This window comes from Heterodontus francisci, unplaced genomic scaffold (genome assembly GCF_036365525.1).
Source record: "Heterodontus francisci isolate sHetFra1 unplaced genomic scaffold, sHetFra1.hap1 HAP1_SCAFFOLD_419, whole genome shotgun sequence".
NCBI classification, from domain to species: domain Eukaryota; kingdom Metazoa; phylum Chordata; class Chondrichthyes; order Heterodontiformes; family Heterodontidae; genus Heterodontus; species Heterodontus francisci.
The window spans coordinates 961,093-979,307 of NW_027140453.1; the positions used below are offsets into that span (position 1 = coordinate 961,093).

At 45.1% G+C, this 18,215-nt stretch overlaps 2 gene segments (V, D, J or C); both read left to right on the plus strand.

Moving 5' to 3' along the window:
- The first annotated feature begins 7,980 nt into the window (after positions 1-7,980).
- LOC137359833 (T cell receptor beta variable 30-like) lies at positions 7,981-9,425 on the plus strand. The segment is given in 3 exon segments: positions 7,981-8,072; positions 8,193-8,495; positions 9,307-9,425. Coding segments are annotated over 3 exon segments (459 nt in total).
- Positions 9,426-16,102: 6,677 nt separating this feature from the next.
- On the plus strand, positions 16,103-16,610 carry LOC137359852 (T cell receptor beta variable 30-like). The segment is given in 2 exon segments: positions 16,103-16,206; positions 16,323-16,610. Coding segments are annotated over 2 exon segments (297 nt in total).
- Positions 16,611-18,215: the final 1,605 nt, after the last annotated feature.

The following is an 18,215-nucleotide window of genomic DNA, read 5'->3' on the forward strand; positions in this document are numbered from 1 at the left end:
ACAATCCACCTATTCAAATCACACCTTCCAGCATTTGGTCCATAGCCCTGCAGATTACGGCACTTGAGGTGCATATCCAGACTCCTTTGAATGAGTTGAGAGTGTCTGCCTCAACTACCCTTTCAGGCAGCGAGTACCTGACCCCCACCACTTCTAAGGTTTTCCTTTTCTCCCCTCCAATTCTTCTAACAATCACATAAAATCTCTTCCCCCTCGTCACTGATCTCTCTGCCAAGATGAATAGACCTTTCACCTCCACTCTATCCAGGCCCCTTCAATATTTTTTACATTTCTAACAGACCTCCCCTCAGCTTTCTCTGTTCCAAGGAGAACAACCCCAGCCTATCCAATCTTTCCGCACAGCTGCATTTTCCAGTTCTGGCAACATCCTCGTAAATCCCCTCTGTACCCTCTCCAGTGCAATTACATTCTTTCTGCATTGAGGTGACCAGTACTGCACACAGTACTCAAGTTGTGGCCTAACCAATGATGTATACAGTTCCAGCATAACCTCCCTGTTCGTGTATTCCATACCTCAGCTAATAAAGGAACGGATTCCATATGCCTTCTTAACCAACTTATCGACCTGTCCTGCTACCTTCAGTAATCTGGAGACATTCACTCCAAGTTCCCTCACTTCCTCTACACTTCTCAGTATTTTCCCATTAATCGTATGTTCCTTTGCCTTGTTTGACCTCCCCAAATGCATCACCTCACACCTCTCCAAGTTGGATTCCATTTGCCACTCTTCTGCCCATCTGACAAGACCATCAATATCTTCCTGCAGCCTACAGCTATCCACCTCGCGATCTACCACACGGCTAATCCTTGTGTTGTCTGCATACATCTTGAAAATGCCCCCCTACATTTACATCCAAATCGTTAATACATACCACAAAAAGCAGGGAATCCAGTGCTGAGCCCTGTGGAACGCCACTGGGAACAGCCCTCCAGTCGCTAAAACACCCATCAACAATTACCCTTTGTTTCCTGCCACTAAGCCAATTTTGTATCCACCTTGCTGCATTTCCCTTGATCCCATGGGATTTTGTTTTTTTTGAACCAGTCTGCCATGTGCAGCCTTTTCAAAAGCCTTGCTAAAATCCATGTAGACCACGTCAACTGCACTACCCTCATCTATCTTCCTTGTTACTTCTTCAAAAAATTAGATCAAGTTGATAAAACAAGATCGTCCCTTAACAAATCTATGCTGTCTATCCTTGATTAACCCATGCCTTTCTAAGTGACAGTTTTTCCTGTCTCCCAGAATAGATTGCAATAATTTTCTCACTACTGAGGTCAGACTGACTGGCCTGTAATTAGTCAGTCTATCCTTCTCTCCCTTTTTAAACGGAGGCACAACATTAACAATTCTCCAATCCTCCGGCACCACACCTGTGAGGACTGCAAAAAGATGGTCAGACCCTCTGCTATTTCTTCTCTTGCTTCTTTTTGCAGCTTCGGATTCATTTCATCCGGCCCTGGTGATTTATCAACTTTCAAGGATGCTAATCCAAATAATGTTTCCTCCCTCAGCTTCGCTCCCTTAAACCCAGAGCAACCAGCAGAAAGTGTCTTAATTCCGCCGCAAACATGCCATTCAATTTCATCGACGTTTGCTATTTTCCTTCTGTCGCTGAGTATGTTTAAATTCTGTCACAATCACTGTTCTACATTTGATCAACTGATTAATGATCTCAACAAGACTGTGCGGCGGTGACTTGTGAAATCAGCAATCAATTATTGAATATAAGACAGTGAACTCATTAATCTGTTCCCCCTTTTTTGGCAACAAAAGTGTGAAGAATATACTGTTAACCATATAACATCTACACCCACTTTTGCTCATGTAGATTTCACTCTTCTGCTTTACATCTGTACAGATACTGGCAGGAAATTAGGACAAAGACTGAATTTGTATCGTTAATTCTGCGGGTAATAATCCTCTGCAGGAGAGGATGAAACACTGAGAAGGAGGATGAATTTCGGGAATTGACTTGAAGAAGCCCACAGCATGGGTTTCACTGGGAAAGTAACAAACACAGCTTGTTGCAGTTGCACCATGCTGCCACTGGTCGGCGCAGTGGCTCCACTATATTTCGCGCCACCACAGGCTTTGGCGCCGCTGATCAATGAGTCAATTCCTCTGCTTCCGCAATCTTTTCACTTTAAAGGCTAAATGCAGTTAGATTTCCACTTTACAGTGATGTTATATGAGCCGCCGCCACTGCCATCGAACTATCCACCTTCTCTTCCTCCACTACTGATTTTAATTTGCAAAAGGATGTTAATAATCCCCTGTTGTGCGCCATAAGCTCTGGAGTCACCCAAAGCAGCTATTGTTGCACCGCTCCTTGCTTTTTTCACCTACCCTCTCCAACACCTCGCTACCTTCAAAATTTCCCTCGATTCAGCATGAAAGCAAGCTCACAAAGGGAAGAGAGTGAAGATATTGGCAGCAGAGTAGAAAGTGGGGAGGAAGGAGGGAAATGGAGAGAAGAAGCAAGTGGAAAGGGGCGGAAGGAAGCAAACAAAAGAATGGGGGACAACTTAAAGGTAGGGGCGGGGATCATTGCCTTGAGATAACTTCCTCTGATGACGATCCGCTCTGCCTACACCTCATCTCTCTCCCTCCCTTAAAACCCAGAGTAACCAGCAGAAAGTCTCTCAGATCCACAGCAAACATGTCTTTCAGTTTCATCGTCTTTGCTATTTCCCTTCTGGCGCTGAGTAGGTTAAAATTCTGTCCCAATCAATCTTCTACATTTGTTTAACTGAAAGGGATGATTAATAATCTCTATAAAACTGAGCGGCGGTGACTTGTGAAATCAGTAATCGATTATTTCATATCAGACAGTGAACTCATTCATCTGTCCCCTAGTTCGGGAAGACAAGTGTTATTAATATGATGTTAACTCTTTAATGTTTGCACCCACTTGCAAACTTGTGGATTCCACGATTCTATTTTACAGTTGTAAAGATCCAGGTGCTTGCAGGAAATTAGGACACAGACCGAATTTCCGTCGTTAATTTGGTGCAACACCGACGTCCATCGTCTCAATTGTAACTCCATCGATACTAGTTCATTCACTCTAATTTCTCTTTCTAGGTGTTTGCCGGGGTGATGTGATACATCAATGGCCTCAGTCACTGGCTGTTAAACAACCAGGACCCGTGGAAATTAACTGTCTGCAGAAAGGAACAGTTCGCAACTACATGTACTGGTATCGTCAGTCCCCCGGCGGAGGATTCCTGTTAATCGGGTTTACCTATACAGCAGGTGAACCTCAGTATGAAGATGGATTTAAGAGCGGGTTTGTTATTACCAGGACTCTGAACAATAAGAAATCCACTCTGACGATCGAGAGTGTGAACGCCACGGACGAGGCGGTGTATTTCTGTGCAGCTGGTGATGGGACACAGCGGTTCAGAGTCATTGGCCGCCTTGACAAAAACCCTCACACGTCTCCCTTCAAACGGGTGCATTTAACCCAGCATTCCGTGAAGAGCAGCCCTGGCTGATCGGATGCGGATCTGCATCTGTTCAGTGCCCGTTCGAGTGGCAGAACGCCCATGTTCTAACTCCCCACAACCTCCAGACAGGCAACACACACTGTCTGTGCCCACACCTGAATAATGGTTCATAGAACGGCTCTTCAACACGTACCTCTGTCAGACCACACCTGGAGCACTGTGCACAATTCTCAGTTCTATATGCCTGTGTAGACGACATCTGAAGTGCTGGGGACAGTTCTTACATCCAAATACCTTACCTAGTGCGCATTTGGAGCCCTGTGTACAGTTCTGGTTTCCATCGACCTTGATTGGACCAAATCTGCAGTGCTGTGCAGAGTGCTGGTCTCCATATTACACAGAGAGGTACGAGCAGAAGTACAAAAACGATTTACAAGAATGATACCGGAGCACAAAAGGTTATAACTATGAGGAAAGATTGAAAAGTCTGGGATTCTTTTCTCCAGTCAAGAGAAGGCTGAGGGGTGACCTGATAGAGGTGCTCAAGATTATGAAAGAATATGACAGGGCAGAGAAGATGTCTGTATTTGTGAGGAAGGTAATGAATACATCATACTCACTAATAACTCCAAGAAATGAATTTACACAGAGTGGTAAGAATGTGGAATTCGCTAGCACACAGAAAAATGATGTGTATAACCAGATATATATAAATGGATGCTGGATAAAAACATTAGGGAGCAGGAAATAGCACGTCATACTGATAGGGCTGGTTGAAGACATTGTTCATGTTCTTTCATCGGATGTGGGAATAAAATGTGAGAATAAGCTAACCAGCAATATAAAAACAGATGGTCGGAGCTTTTACATAAAAAGCAAGAGAGTAGCTGAAGCTGACGTTGGTTCCTTCGAGGTAAAGGCAGGTGAAATCATCATGAGGAATGGGGAAATAGCAGGGGAATTGAACTAATATTTTGTGCTTGTCTTCACAGTTGAAGACACAAGTTCCATCCCAGAAATAGGCAGTTATCTGGGGCTTAAAAAGAGTGAGGAAATTAAGGATATTCATATCAATTGAGAAAAACTTTTGGAGAAACCTGAGGGATTAAAATCTGACAAGTCCCCTGGAACAGATGGATTATATACCAGAGTTCTAAAAGAGATAGCTGCAGAGAGAGTGTGGGCGCTGGTTATGATTTGCCAGAATTCCTTAGATTCAGGAATGGTCCCATCGGAATGAAAGTTAACAAATGTTCCACGGCTTTTCAAGAAAAGAGGCAGTGAGAAATCTCAGGATAAGGGATCAGTCATTCCGGACTGAGATGAGGAGAAATGACTTCACTCAAAGGTTTGTGAAACTTTGGATTTCTCTACCCCAGAGTGTTGTGGATGCTCCTTCACTGAATACATTTAAGGCTGGAATTTTTGATCCCTCAGGAAATGAAGGGATATGGGGAGCAGGCAGGAAAGTGGAATTGAAGCCCAAGATCAGCCATGATTGTATTGAATGACGGAGCAGGCTCGATGGTATATATTGTCTTCACCCGCTCCAATTTCTTGTGTTCTGTGGGTCTCAAGTCACATGTAGGCCAGACCAGGTAAGGACGGTGGATTTCCTTCCCTAAAAGAAATGAGTGAGCCAGCTGGGTGTCAGGGCCCCTTAACAGAGACAAGCTTTCAATTGCAGATTTTCTGATGAAATGATTGTATTTATTCATTAATTGAATTTAAATTCCACCATCTGACCTGGTAAGATTCTAACGCATGTCCCGTAGAGATTCACCCCGGCCTAATTCGATGTCACCAGCGTCAGCAGCCGAAGCAATGGATAAAAAATGGGAAGACGGAGCAATTACAAAGCATGTCTTCATAATGCCTATTTTATCAATTGCACTGTGCAAATCTCAGGTGCCTGTAGTTACACATTACAGCCACGAGATGGGGATGGAGCTCCACCGCAGTCTGAGTCCCACTTGCTTCTGAAAAGACTGAGCGAGCAAAGCAGCAGTGACTTGACCAATCTACCAAATAGTCAATTCCACTAACTCTGAAACAGATTAAAATCATAACCATTCCACCCAAAATAGACAACTGGATTTCCCCAAGTCTGCTCGTTCATAGTGACTGGTTTGAGCAAACACTTGTGATATACTAAAACAAATGATCTGAAGGAAGTAAAGAGGGGAAGCAAAGTTAGAAAACAGTGAAAGAAAAATGGAGAAGGAGGAATTTCATATAAAGAAACACATTCAGGGATGTGCACATCACTGACAATGTCAGTATTCATTATCTATGCCGAATTGCCCTTAACTGAATGACTTGCTCGCCCATTTCAGAGGCAGTTAACAGTGAACTACATTGCTATCAGGTGATGCATTTTGGCAGCAGGGAGACAGAGAGGAAATACAGACTTAATGACACAGGCCTGAAGAGTGTTCAAGGGCAGAGGGACCTGGGGGTTAATGTGCATAGATCTTTGAAGGTGGCAGGACATATTGAGAGAGAGGTTCACGAAGCTTATGGGATCTTGGGATTCATGAACAGAGGTATAAAGTACAAAAGCAGGGTGGTTATGCTCAACATATATGAGGTTCTGGTTAGGCCCCAACTTGAGTACTGAGCCCGGTTCTGGTCACCACACTTTCGGAAGGATGTAGGGTCCTTGAGAGGGTGCAGAGGAGATTTACCGGGATGGTTCCAGGGATGAGAGATTTTAGCTACATGGTTAGTTTGGTGAAGCTGGGGTTGTTCTCCTTGGAGCAAAGGAAATTGAGGGGAGATTTCACAGAAGTGTACAAAATGAAGAGAGGTTTAGATAAAGTAGACAAAGAAAAACTGTTCCCATTAGCTGATTGTACAAAGACTAGGGGACGAAGAGGATAGGAACAAAACAGAGAATAAAAGCTGAGAAAAACTGAAATCCGATAGGGAGTTGAGGAGAATTCTTTACCCAAAATACAGAATTCAATGCCAGCAGAAACTGCTAAGACAAAGGCAGGAACAGGAAGGGGCCATTCAGGCCCTCAATTCTGTACCACCATTCAATGAGACCATGGCTGATCTGTGATCTAACTCCATGTTCCCACCTTTGCCCCATATCCCTTAATATTTATTTTGGATCACAAAAACCTATCCATCTCCGATTTCAAATTAACAATTGATTCAGCATCAATTTCCGTGAGCAGAAGAGAGTTCAAACCTCTCCACCCATTGTGTGTAAAAGTGTTTCCTAATTTCACTCCTGAAAAGTCTGGCTCTAATTTTTAGTCTTGGCCTCTTAGTCCTAGATTCCCAAACCAGCGGTAATAGTTTCTCTCTATCTACTCCCAAAGACTAAATAAATACGACTTCAAACTGGAGACCTCCAGCCTGCGGGAGAATCACTCGGCCGTGTATTTCTGTGCCTGGAGTCTTCACAGTGATTCAGAGAGATGGAGCAGTTCAACAAAAACACCAAAGGCAGCAGGAAACATCTGTTTCAGAGAAAATTGCTCGGTACCTCGACCTACTGTTCCCTTATGCAGAGTGACAGTGTTTATTACAATAAAAAGAGTTGTGTTATGATTGTAGTGACACACTAGATTTACAGGTACTGCCGAGGGTGCAATGAAGGATTAATAAGGATGTCACGAGATTTCAGAATGAAATTATCAGGAATCAATGACAATAATCTGGGTATTGAAACATTAACACTGTGTTTACCTTCTCCACAGGCACAGCAGAGGGGGATCCAGGACCATGGACCGGACAATGGCTTTCAGAACGATTTAGTGAGAAAACTAAGAGAGCAGGAGATCATGTAGATCCAGCTTGATATACATCAACAGGACAAGGAAACCCACTACTTTAGAGAGAGAAAGAGTGTGTATGTGTGTGAAAGAGAGAGCGAGATCTAGTGAGAGAGAGGAAAAACGACAGGCAGAGTTAAAGAGACTGAGACAGAGAGAGATACAGCGATCGAGGCAAAGACAGTGAGACAGCAAGAGACACATAATGAGGGAGAGAGAGAGACACTGAGATAAAGAGCTTGTGACAGATAGGGAGATAGATCTAGAGAGAGACAGAGACAGGGAAATAACTGAAGAGATAACAAGATTAAGAGAGAGGGAGAGTCAGAGAGAAGGAGAGAATGGGAGACATAACCTTAGATACATGAGGAGAGAGAGAGTCAGAGAGAGAAAGTGAGCCAAGATAGACTGAGATAGAGAGGGAGAGAGAGTCTGAGAAAGGAAGAGAGTGGGAGACATAAACCTAGACACATGAGGAGAGAGAGAGAGAGAGACAGAGAGAGAGTGCAAGAGAGCGGAAGGTAAACTGAGATAGAGATAGATAGATAGAGAGAGAGAGAGAGAGAGAGAGAGAGAGAGAGAGAAGCAAATTGGCAGCCAATTCAATTCTGATTTGTTGAACTGGGTGAATGGGCGTCTCCAACATTGTATCACTTCCTAATGCTCTTCATGTTCCTCCCAATGATTTGTAAAGAGTGGATTTGGACCCTCACAAGAGTCTAAGCTCCTGATCTCACTCCTGTGTCTATTAAGAGAACAAGTTGAAGTGAAAGATGTATCTGTTACTGTGTCTGATAATCTTGTTTCATTGTAAGTGAATGTGAAATGCAAAAACTATCGGTAATAACTGTCCCCTCTTCTCCCTGTCTCCCTTTCATTCCCAGAAGTTCCCTGTTTACTGATCTCCTCCTCTCTCCATCTCTCTCCCAGATGTGAACTCACAGACTATCCTCCAGACTCCCGCTGCTGTCTCCAGATTTCCCGGGAAAGGAGTGGAACTGAGGTGCACAGTGGAGGGGAGCAGCAGTAACATCTACATGTACTGGTACAGACAAGAGCCAGGGAAGGAGCCGCTGTTGATGTTTTACTCCAATACTGCTAACTATGTGGATCCAGAGGGGACGGTGGACGGTTTTACCGCCAAGAAACTGAATAAGTACGAGTTCAAACTGGAGTCCTCCAACCTGCGGGAGAATCACTCAGCCATGTATTTCTGTGCCTGGAGTCTTCACAGTGACTCAGAGAGATGGAGAAGTTCAACAAAAACCCCAAAGGCAGCAGGAAACACCTGTGTCAGATAAAACCAGTCGGTGCTGCTTCCTGTTGGTTTTTTTTTTATCATTGGGAACATGTTTCTCACAAGAAGACAGTGCGGATTTAAATAGAAAGTGACAGGTTAGATATAGAAGCACAGGGGAATTGTGGAATAGACTTTGCAGAAATGATATCAGAACACAGAGGTTAAAGTTATCAAGATAGTTTGAACATCGGGGGATCTTTGCTCCAGAAAGGAGAAACTGAAGGGTAAGCATTCAACGGTCTTAGAGAGATTATTACAGATTTTAATATGTGAAATGAAGATCAGATAAACACAGATAGATAGATAGAGAGATAGATAGATAGATAGAGAGAGAGAGAGATACATCCGTTGTCGTTGGATGTCACGGTGTTTTCTTTCTCCAAAGGGACAGCAGAGTGCGCTGCAGGACCATGATAAACATCAGAGTCTGGAACACACTTTAACAGCGACCTGGGAACACAAGGAGTTCATTCATCACCTCGAAAACACTCCGCCCTTCAATGAGATCATGACTGATCAGTAACGTCCTGTCGCTCCCTCTCTCCATCCCTCTCTCTCCCTCTCTCCATCCCTCTCTCTCCATCCCTCTCTCTTCCTCTCTCTCCCTCTCTCCATCCCTCTCCCTCCAAACCTCTCCCTCTCTCTAGCCCTCACTACACGTAGGCAAACAACCCCACAATGTATAGGAACTAACTCAGCTCGGAACTCTTAACCATCTGAGCGCTGTTTCACACTGTTCAAAAGTGAGACCCCTCTCCAGATACCTTCATCTCCGGGACTGGGACATCTGCCTCCTGACGGCGAGATCAGAAGCTGCTGAAACCTGTTTACCAACTTTCATCTCAGACTCGAGTCGCATTTGATGTGTTCTTCAAAGAAACCAGCAGTTCAGACCAGTGAACAATTTAACCCTTTAACTCCCATTCAGCAAAGAGGTACGGTAGCAGAGTGGTTATTTTACTGGACTAGTAATCCAGAGGCCTGTACTAATGATCCCCGGACATGAGTTCAATTTTCACCAGGGGCAGAAATGGAATTTAAATTCAATTAAATAAATAAATAGAAATCTGTCATGGAAAGTATGAGTAATCCTGTACATGGAGTGTCGTAAAAACCCAACGGATTCATTGATGTCCTTCAAGGAAGGAAATCTGCCGTTCTAACCCGGTCTGGCCTATAAGTGACTGCAGACCCACAGCAATGAGGTTGACTATTAACTGCCCTCTGATATGGCCCAGCAGGTACTCCCAAAGATGGTTCACCATCACCTTCTCAGGGTCAATAAGGGATGGGCACACTCTCTGGGTATAGAGGCTTGTTTCCCTGAATTCTACTCTATCAAAGCCCTTTCTGAAATGTGAACACCTCTATTCAATCTCCCCCTATCCTCCTGTGTTGTATCATTCCACAACATTGTTATGCAAAGTAATGGGGTGGAGCAGAGTGTCGCAGTAAGTGACTGCCAATAACAATGACAACTGGATGCTGGGTATTTAATTGGATACGATATAGAAAACGCCTGCAAGTGTGTTGTTGAAAACTCCACACGTTCACACATCGAGTTAGTATCGAATGAAGAAATCATGTTGCATGAAGTTCTCTGTTTAATCTTGATGGCTGCATTCTTTCCACGTAAGTGAAAGTCAGAAACTGTGTAGAATAATGTATTGTAATGTCAGCGGTGATTCTGTCTGGAACACTCCTGTGTCTGAGTCTCACTCCACAACACTTGAGCTCAAAGTCAAAAGTAACACCCCAGGTGTCAGGGCTGAGGGAGTGCTGCACTGTCGCAGAGGCAGGACTGAGGGAGTGCTGCACTATCGCAGAGGCAGTACTGAGGGAGTGCTGCACTATCGCAGAGGCAGTATTGAGGGAGTGCTGCACTGTCGCAGAGGCAGTACTGAGGGAGTGCTGCACTATCGCAGAGGCAGTACTGAGGGAGTGCTGCACTGTCGCAGAGGCAGTACTGAGGGAGTAACTACATTGGTTGCAAAGCCTTTCTGATGTCTTGAGGTCCTGAACGGCGCTATATTAATGTCAGCCCTTTCTTTCTTGCAATGCAGCTCCTGCTCCAATCCATTATTGACTGAAATAATAATTTAATCGATGTTCCATCCCACAGGAATACTCGCCTCCTATGTGGAACAGTCGCCCTCTATCCTATCGATTGCAGCAGGAGATTCAACAACACTCAGATGCACGCTGACCAATACTGGCTGTACATTAATGTACTGGTACAGACAACAACCAGACAGGGCACTGGAATCTCTGTTCTATTCTGCGACAGAAGGGTCTGTTACAAATTACACGTCTGAGTCATTTAATGCAGTCAGATCCAGCAATGCACTGTTTACTTTGGCACTGAGAAACGCTGCTCCATCTCACACCGCTGTCTATTTCTGTGCTTGCAGTATCGCACAGTGTTTGAGAAAGCGGATTCGCAGCTGCAAGAACCTGCAGCGGATGAACGGGAGTTCAGTGCTCATCATCCACCGGCAGGGGGCAGCAGTAGATTGAATGTCAGTGTTCATCTTCCACCAGCAGGGGCAGCAGTAGATTGAATGTCTGTCCTCATTTTCCCCCGACAGGGGGCAACAGTAGATTGAATCGCTGTGCTCATCTTCCACCGGCAGGGGGCAGCAGTAGATTGAATCTCAGTGCTCATTTTCCACCAGCAGTTGGCAGCAGTGGATTTGAGCCTCCCTGATGGTTATGGACCCAGTAATAGAACACAGACCTTAGAACATTACAGCGCAGTCCAGGCGCTTCGGCCCTCGATGTTGCGGCGACCTGTGAAACCATCTGACCTAAACTATACCATTTTCATCCATATGTCTATCCAATGACCACTTAAATGCCCTTAAAGTTGGCGAGTCTACTACTGTTGCAGGCAGGGCGTTCCACGCCCCTACTACTCTCTGAGTAAAGAAACTACCTCTGACATCTGTCCTATATCTATCACCCCTCAACTTAAAGCTATGTTCCCTCGTGTTTGCCATCACCATCTGAGGAAAAAGACTCTCACTATCCAACCTATCTAATCCTCTGATTATCTTATATGTCTCTATTAAGTCACCTTTCCTCCTCCTTCTCTCCAACGAAAACAACCTCAAGTCCCTCAGCCTTTCCTCATAAGACCTTCCCTCCACACCAGACAACAACCTAGTAAATCTCCTCTGTACCCTTTCCAAAGCTTCCACATCCTTCCTATAATACGGTGACCAGAACTGCACGCAATACTCCAGGTGCGGCCGCACCAGAGTTTTGTACAGCTGCAGCATGACCTCGTGGCTCCGAAACTCGATCCCCCTACTAATAAAAACTAACACACCGTATGCCTTCTTAACAGCCCTATTAACCTGGGTGGCAACTTTCAGGGATTTATGTACCTGGACACCAAGATCTCTCTGCTCATCGACACTACCAAGAATCTTCCCATTAGCCCAGTACTCTGCATTCCTGTTACTCCTTCCAAAGTGAATCACCTCACACTTTTCCGCATTTAACTCCATTTTCCATCTCTCAGCCCAGCTCTGCAGCCTATCTATGTCCATCTGTAACCAACAACATCCTTCGGCAATATCCACAACTCCACCGACATTTGTGTCATCCACAAATTTACTAACCCACCCTTCTACACCCTCATCCAGGTCATTTATAAAAATGACAAACAGCAGTGGCCCCCAAACAGATCCTTGCGGTACACCACTAGTAACTAAACTCCAGGATGAACATTTACCATCAACCACCACCCTCTGTCTTCTTTCAGCGAGCCAATTTCTGATCCAAATCACTAAATCACCTTCAATCCCATACTTCCGTATTTTCTGCAATAGCCTACCGTGGGGAACCTTACCAAACGCCTTACTGAAATCCATATACACCACATCCACGGCTTTACCCTCATCCACCTGTTTGGTCACCATCTCAAAAAACTCAATAAGGTTTGTGAGGCACGACCTACCCTTCACAAAACCGTGCTGACTATCGCTGATGAACTTATTCTTTTCAAGATGATTATAAATCCTATCTCTTATAACCTTTTCCAACATTTTACCCACAACCGAAGTAAGGCTCACAGGTCTATAATTACCAGGGCTGTCTCTACTCCCCTTCCTGAACAAGGGGACAACATTTGCTATCCTCCAGTCTTCCGGCACTTTTCCTGTCAACAATGACGACATAAAGATCAAGGACAAAGGCTCTGCAATCTCCTCCCTGGCTTCCCAGAGAATTCTAGGATAAATCTCATCTGGCCCAGGGGACTTATCTATTTTCACACTTTCCAAAATTGCTAACACCTCCTCCTTGTGAACCTCAATCCCATCTAGCCTAGTAGTCTGTATCTCAGTATTCTCCTCGACAACATTTTCTTTCTCTACTGTAAATACTGATGCTAAATATTCATTTAACGCAACCCCTATCTCCTCTGATTCCACACACAACTTCCCACTACTATTCTTGATTGGCCCTAATCTAACTCTAGTCATTCTTTTATTCCTGATATACCTATAGAAAGCCTTAGGGTTTTCCTTGATCCTATCCGCCAATGACTTCTCGTGTCCTCTCCTCGCTCTTCCAAGCTCTCCCTTTCGATCCTTCCTGGCTAGCTTGTAACTCTCAAGCGCCCAAACTGAGCCTTCACGTCTCATCCTAACATAAGCCTTCTTCTTCCTCTTGACAAGCGCTTCAACTTCTTTAGTAAACCACGGCTCCCTCGCTCGACAACTTCCTCCCTGCCTGACAGGTACATACTTATCAAGGACACGCAGTAGCTGCTCCTTGAATAAGCTCCACATTTCGATTGTGCCCATCCCCTGCAGTTTCCTTCCCCATCCTACGCATCCTAAATCTTGCCTAATCGCATCATAATTTCCTTTCCCCCAGCTATAATTCTTGCCCTGCTGTATATGCCTGTCCCTGCCCATTGCTAAGGTAAACCTAACCGAATTGTGATCACTATCACCAAAGTGCTCACCTACATCTAAATCTAACACCTGGCCGGGTTCATTACCCAGTACCAAATCCAATGTGGCATCGCCCCTGGTTGGCCTGTCTACATACTGTGTCAGAAAACCCTCCTGCACACACTGGACAAAAACTGACCCATCTAAAGTACTCAAACTATGGTATTTCCAGTCAATATTTGGAAAGTTTAAGTCCCCCATAACAACTATCCTGTTACTCTCGCTGCTGTCGAGAATCATCTTTGCTATCCTCTCCTCTACATCTCTGGAACTATTCGGAGGTCTAGATTAGATTAGATTAGACATACAGCACTGAAACAGGCCCTTCGGCCCACCTAATCTGTGCCGACCATCAACCACCCATTTATACCAATCCTACACTAATCCCATATTCCTACCAAACATCCCCACCTGTCCCTATATTTCCCTACCACCTACCTATACTAGTGACAATTTATAATGGCCAATTTACCTACCAACCTGCAAGTCTTTTGGCTTGTGGGAGGAAACCGCAGCACCCGGAGAAAACCCACGCAGACACAGGGAGAACTTGCAAACTGCACATCGGCAGTACCCAGAATCAAACCCGGGTCCCTGGAGCTGTGAGGCTGCAGTGCTAACCACTGTGCCACTGTGGCGCCCCACAGGTCCATAGAAAACTCCCAACACGGTGACCTCTCCTCTCCTGTTTCTAACCTCGGCCCATACTACCTCAGTGGACGAGTCCTCAAACGTCCTTTCTGCCGCCGTAATACTCTCCTTGATTAACAATGCCACACCCCACCCCCACCCCCCTCTTTTACCATCTTCTCTGTTCTTACTGAAAGATCTAAATCCCGGAACCTGCAGCATCCATTCCTGTCCCTGCTCTACCCATGTCTCCGAAATGGCCACAACATCGAGATCCCAGGTACCAACCCATGCTGCAAGCTCACCCACCTTATTCCGGATGCTGCTGGCGTTGAAGTAGACACACTTTAAACCAAGTTCTTGCTTGCCAGTGCCCTCTTGCGTCCCTGTAACCTTATCCCCTACCTCACTACTTTCAACAGCCTGTACACTGGAACTACAATTTAGGTTCCCATCCCCCTGCTGAATAAGTTTAAACCCCCCCGAAGATCACTAGCAAATCTCCCCCCCCAGGATATTGGTACCCCTCTGGTTCAGGTGAAGACCATCCTGTTTGTAGAGGTCCCACCTACCCCAGAAAGAGCCCCAATTATCCAGGAAACCAAAACCCTCCCTCCTACACCATCCCTGCAGCCACGTGTTCAACTCCTCTCTCTCCCTATTCCTCGCTTCGCTAGCACGTGGCACGGGCAAGAACCCAGAGATAACAACTCTGTTTGTTCTCGCTCTAAGCTTCCACCCTAGCTCCCTGAATTTCTGCCTTAAATCCACATCTCTCTTCCTACCTATGTCGTTGGTGCCTATGTGGACCACGACTTGGGGCTGCTCCCCCTACCCCTTAAGGATCCCAAAAACACTATCCGAGACATCACAAACCCTGGCACCTGGGAGGCAACACATCAACCGTGAGTCTCTCTCGTTCCCACAGAACCTCCTCTCTGTTCCCCTAACTATGGAGTCCCTAATGTCTAATGCTCTGCTCCTCTTCCCCCTTCCCTTCTGAGCAACAGGGACAGACTCTGCACCAGCGACCTGTACCCCATTGCTTACCCCTGGTAAGTCGTCCCCCCCCCAACAGTATCCAAAACGGTATATCCAAAATGAGCACAGACCAAGCTGTAGAATAGATCAGCAGCCCAGTATGACCCAAATATTGTTCCACCTACATCCCTCGGGCCAGTGTTGCAGAAAACGTTTGCCAGGAGTCCCACCTGACTATTTGAGAATCAACATCTAGCTGTTGTTTTCTTAATTCGTTCATGTGATGTGGGCCTCGCTGGTTAGGCCAGCATTTATTGCCCATCTCTAATTGCCCTTGAACTGAGAGGCTTGCTGGGCCATTGCAGAGGGCATTTAATAGTCAAACACATTGTGTGGATCTGGAGTCACATGTAGGCCAGACCAGGTGAAGGCGGCAGATTTCCTTCCCTCATAGTCGTCAGAGAACTGGATGGATTTTTGAAACAATGGACACGATTAGACGAGCTTTCTTTCCAAAAAAAAATCCAGATTTATTAATGGCATTGAAATTTCATGATCTGTATTGGTGGGATTCACCCCACATCGCTAAAACACTAGCAGAGACTGTGGATTAGGAGTCTCGTTAAATTACCAACACACTAATACATCCCCGACAGGAGCAGATCATTTGGAATCCAGATGTCTGTAATTGGAAATCTACATGTGGCTAATTTGGGAATGCCGATGAGGTTCATTTGGAAATCTGGATATGAACAACTGGAGAGTTCTAATCAGTAAATTAGAAACTGAACAACAGACACCCTTGTTGGGGATATTAACAACACTTAATCCAGTCACTCAACCATCAAAAGCAACCACGTCCATTCTGATTGGTTGGGTGGTGGAAAGGGGCGTGTCCAACACTGCATCACTTCCTCATGCCCTTCATGTTTTCCTCAATGATTTGTAAAGAGCGGATTGGTTAGTCACAGAACTGATCCCCTCTGTTCCACTGCCTTTGCTGTTTGAGAGGGCAGTGTCAAGTGGGCGATGTATCTGTTCCTGGCTCTGATAATCCTGGTTCAACGTGAGTGCCAAATACAAGGATTATCCTTCAGAACCTTTCTCTCCTCTCCCTGTTTTTCTTTCATTCCCAGAAGTTCCCTGTTTACTGATCTCCTCCTCTCTCCATCTCTCTCCCAGATGTGAACTCAAAGAATATCCACCAGACTCCCGCCGCTGTCTCCAGATTTCCCGGGAAAGGAATGGAACTGAGGTGCACTGTGGAGGGGAGCAGCAGTACCCTCTACATGTACTGGTACAGACAAGAGCCGGGGAAGGAGCCGCTGCTGATGTTTTACTCCAATACTGCTAACTATGTGGATCCAGAGGGGACGGTGGACGGTTTTACTGCCGAGAGACCGACTGACTCCCAGTTCAACCTGGAGTCCTCCAGCCTGTAGGAAAATCACTCGGCCGTGTATTTCTGTGCCTGGAGTCTTCACAGTGACTCAGAGAGATGGAGCAGTTCAACAAAAACCCCAAAGGCAGCAGGAAACACCTGTTTCAGATAAAACCAGGTGGTGCTGCGTCTTGTTGGGTGTTGTTTTTTTTATTATTGGGAACATGTTTTTCACAAGAAGACAGGGCGAAATTTAATAGAAAGTCACTCTAGAATTTGCCTTTATAGCCACTCCAGGCGCTGCTCCACACACCACTGACCACCTCCAGGCGCTTACTCATTGTCTCTCGAGATAAGGAGGCCAAAGAAGACGAAGATATAGAAACACAGGGGAATTGTGAAATAGACTTTACAGGAATGATATCAAAACACAGAGGTTAAAGTTATCAAGATAATTTGAGCATCGGGGGATCTTTGCTCCACAAAGGTGAAGACTGAAGGGTCAACGTTCAGCGGTCTTTGAGAGGTTAATAAATATTTTAATATGTGAAATGAAGATCAGATAAAGCCAGACAGACTGGCAGATAGATAGCTAGATAGATAGATAGATACCTAGATAGATAGATAGATAGATAGATAGATAGATAGATAGATAGATAGATAGATAGATAGATAGATAGATAGATAGATAGATGGATGGATGGATGGATGGATGGACAGATAGAAACAAACGGTGTGGTGTTATGTCACTGTGTTTTCTTTCTCCAAAGGGACAGCAGAGTGCGCTGTAGGACCATGATAAATATCAGAGTCTGGAACACACTTTGACAGTGACCTGGGAACACAACGAGAACATTCATCACCTCGGAAACACTCCGCCCTTCAATGAGATCACGACTGATCAATACATTCCCATCGCTCCCTCTCTGCATTCCACTCTCTCCCTCTCCATCCCTCTCTCCATCCCTCTTTCTCCCTTTATTTCCATCCCTCTCTCTCACTCTATCTACCAAGCTGGTGTAAAATGAGAGAATGCCGTTATACATTCCTGTCTTTTACAGGGGCAGTGACTGTCTCTCTATCTATCTCTCGATTTCTCTCCCTCTCTCTATATCTATCTGTCTACCTGACTGTCTCTCTATCTAGCTCGATATTTCTCTACCTATCTGACTTTCCCTCCATCTCTCTATTTCTCTACCTCTCTCTATATCAATCTGTCGACCTGACTGTCTCTCTCTCTATCTATCTCTCTACCTGGTTGTCGATCTCTTTGTCTCTCTATCTATCTATCTCTCTACCTGTTTAAATATCTCTCTGTCTCTGTATCCATCTAACTCTATCTTTAGGCGATTACAGTTCGTGTGAACTAATTAAATATACTGCAGTAATGTAACAAATGACTGTCTTTTCATAGATTTTCTATATATTAACCAGTAGAAGATGTCGTTCATCATCAATTATCTATCAAAATCCTCTATGATCTTCAATATCTGGATCACATCTACCATTAACCTTCTCTGCTCTAAGGAGAGAAACCCCCAGCTTCTCCAGTCTCTCCACAGTAACTGAAGTCCCTCATCCCTGGCACCAGTCTGGTTAACCTCCCTCTAACCTTCACTGCAAAGAGGCGAACAACTCCCAAATGTACAGGAACTCAATACATCTGGCGATTAAACATCGAGACAGAGAGGGTG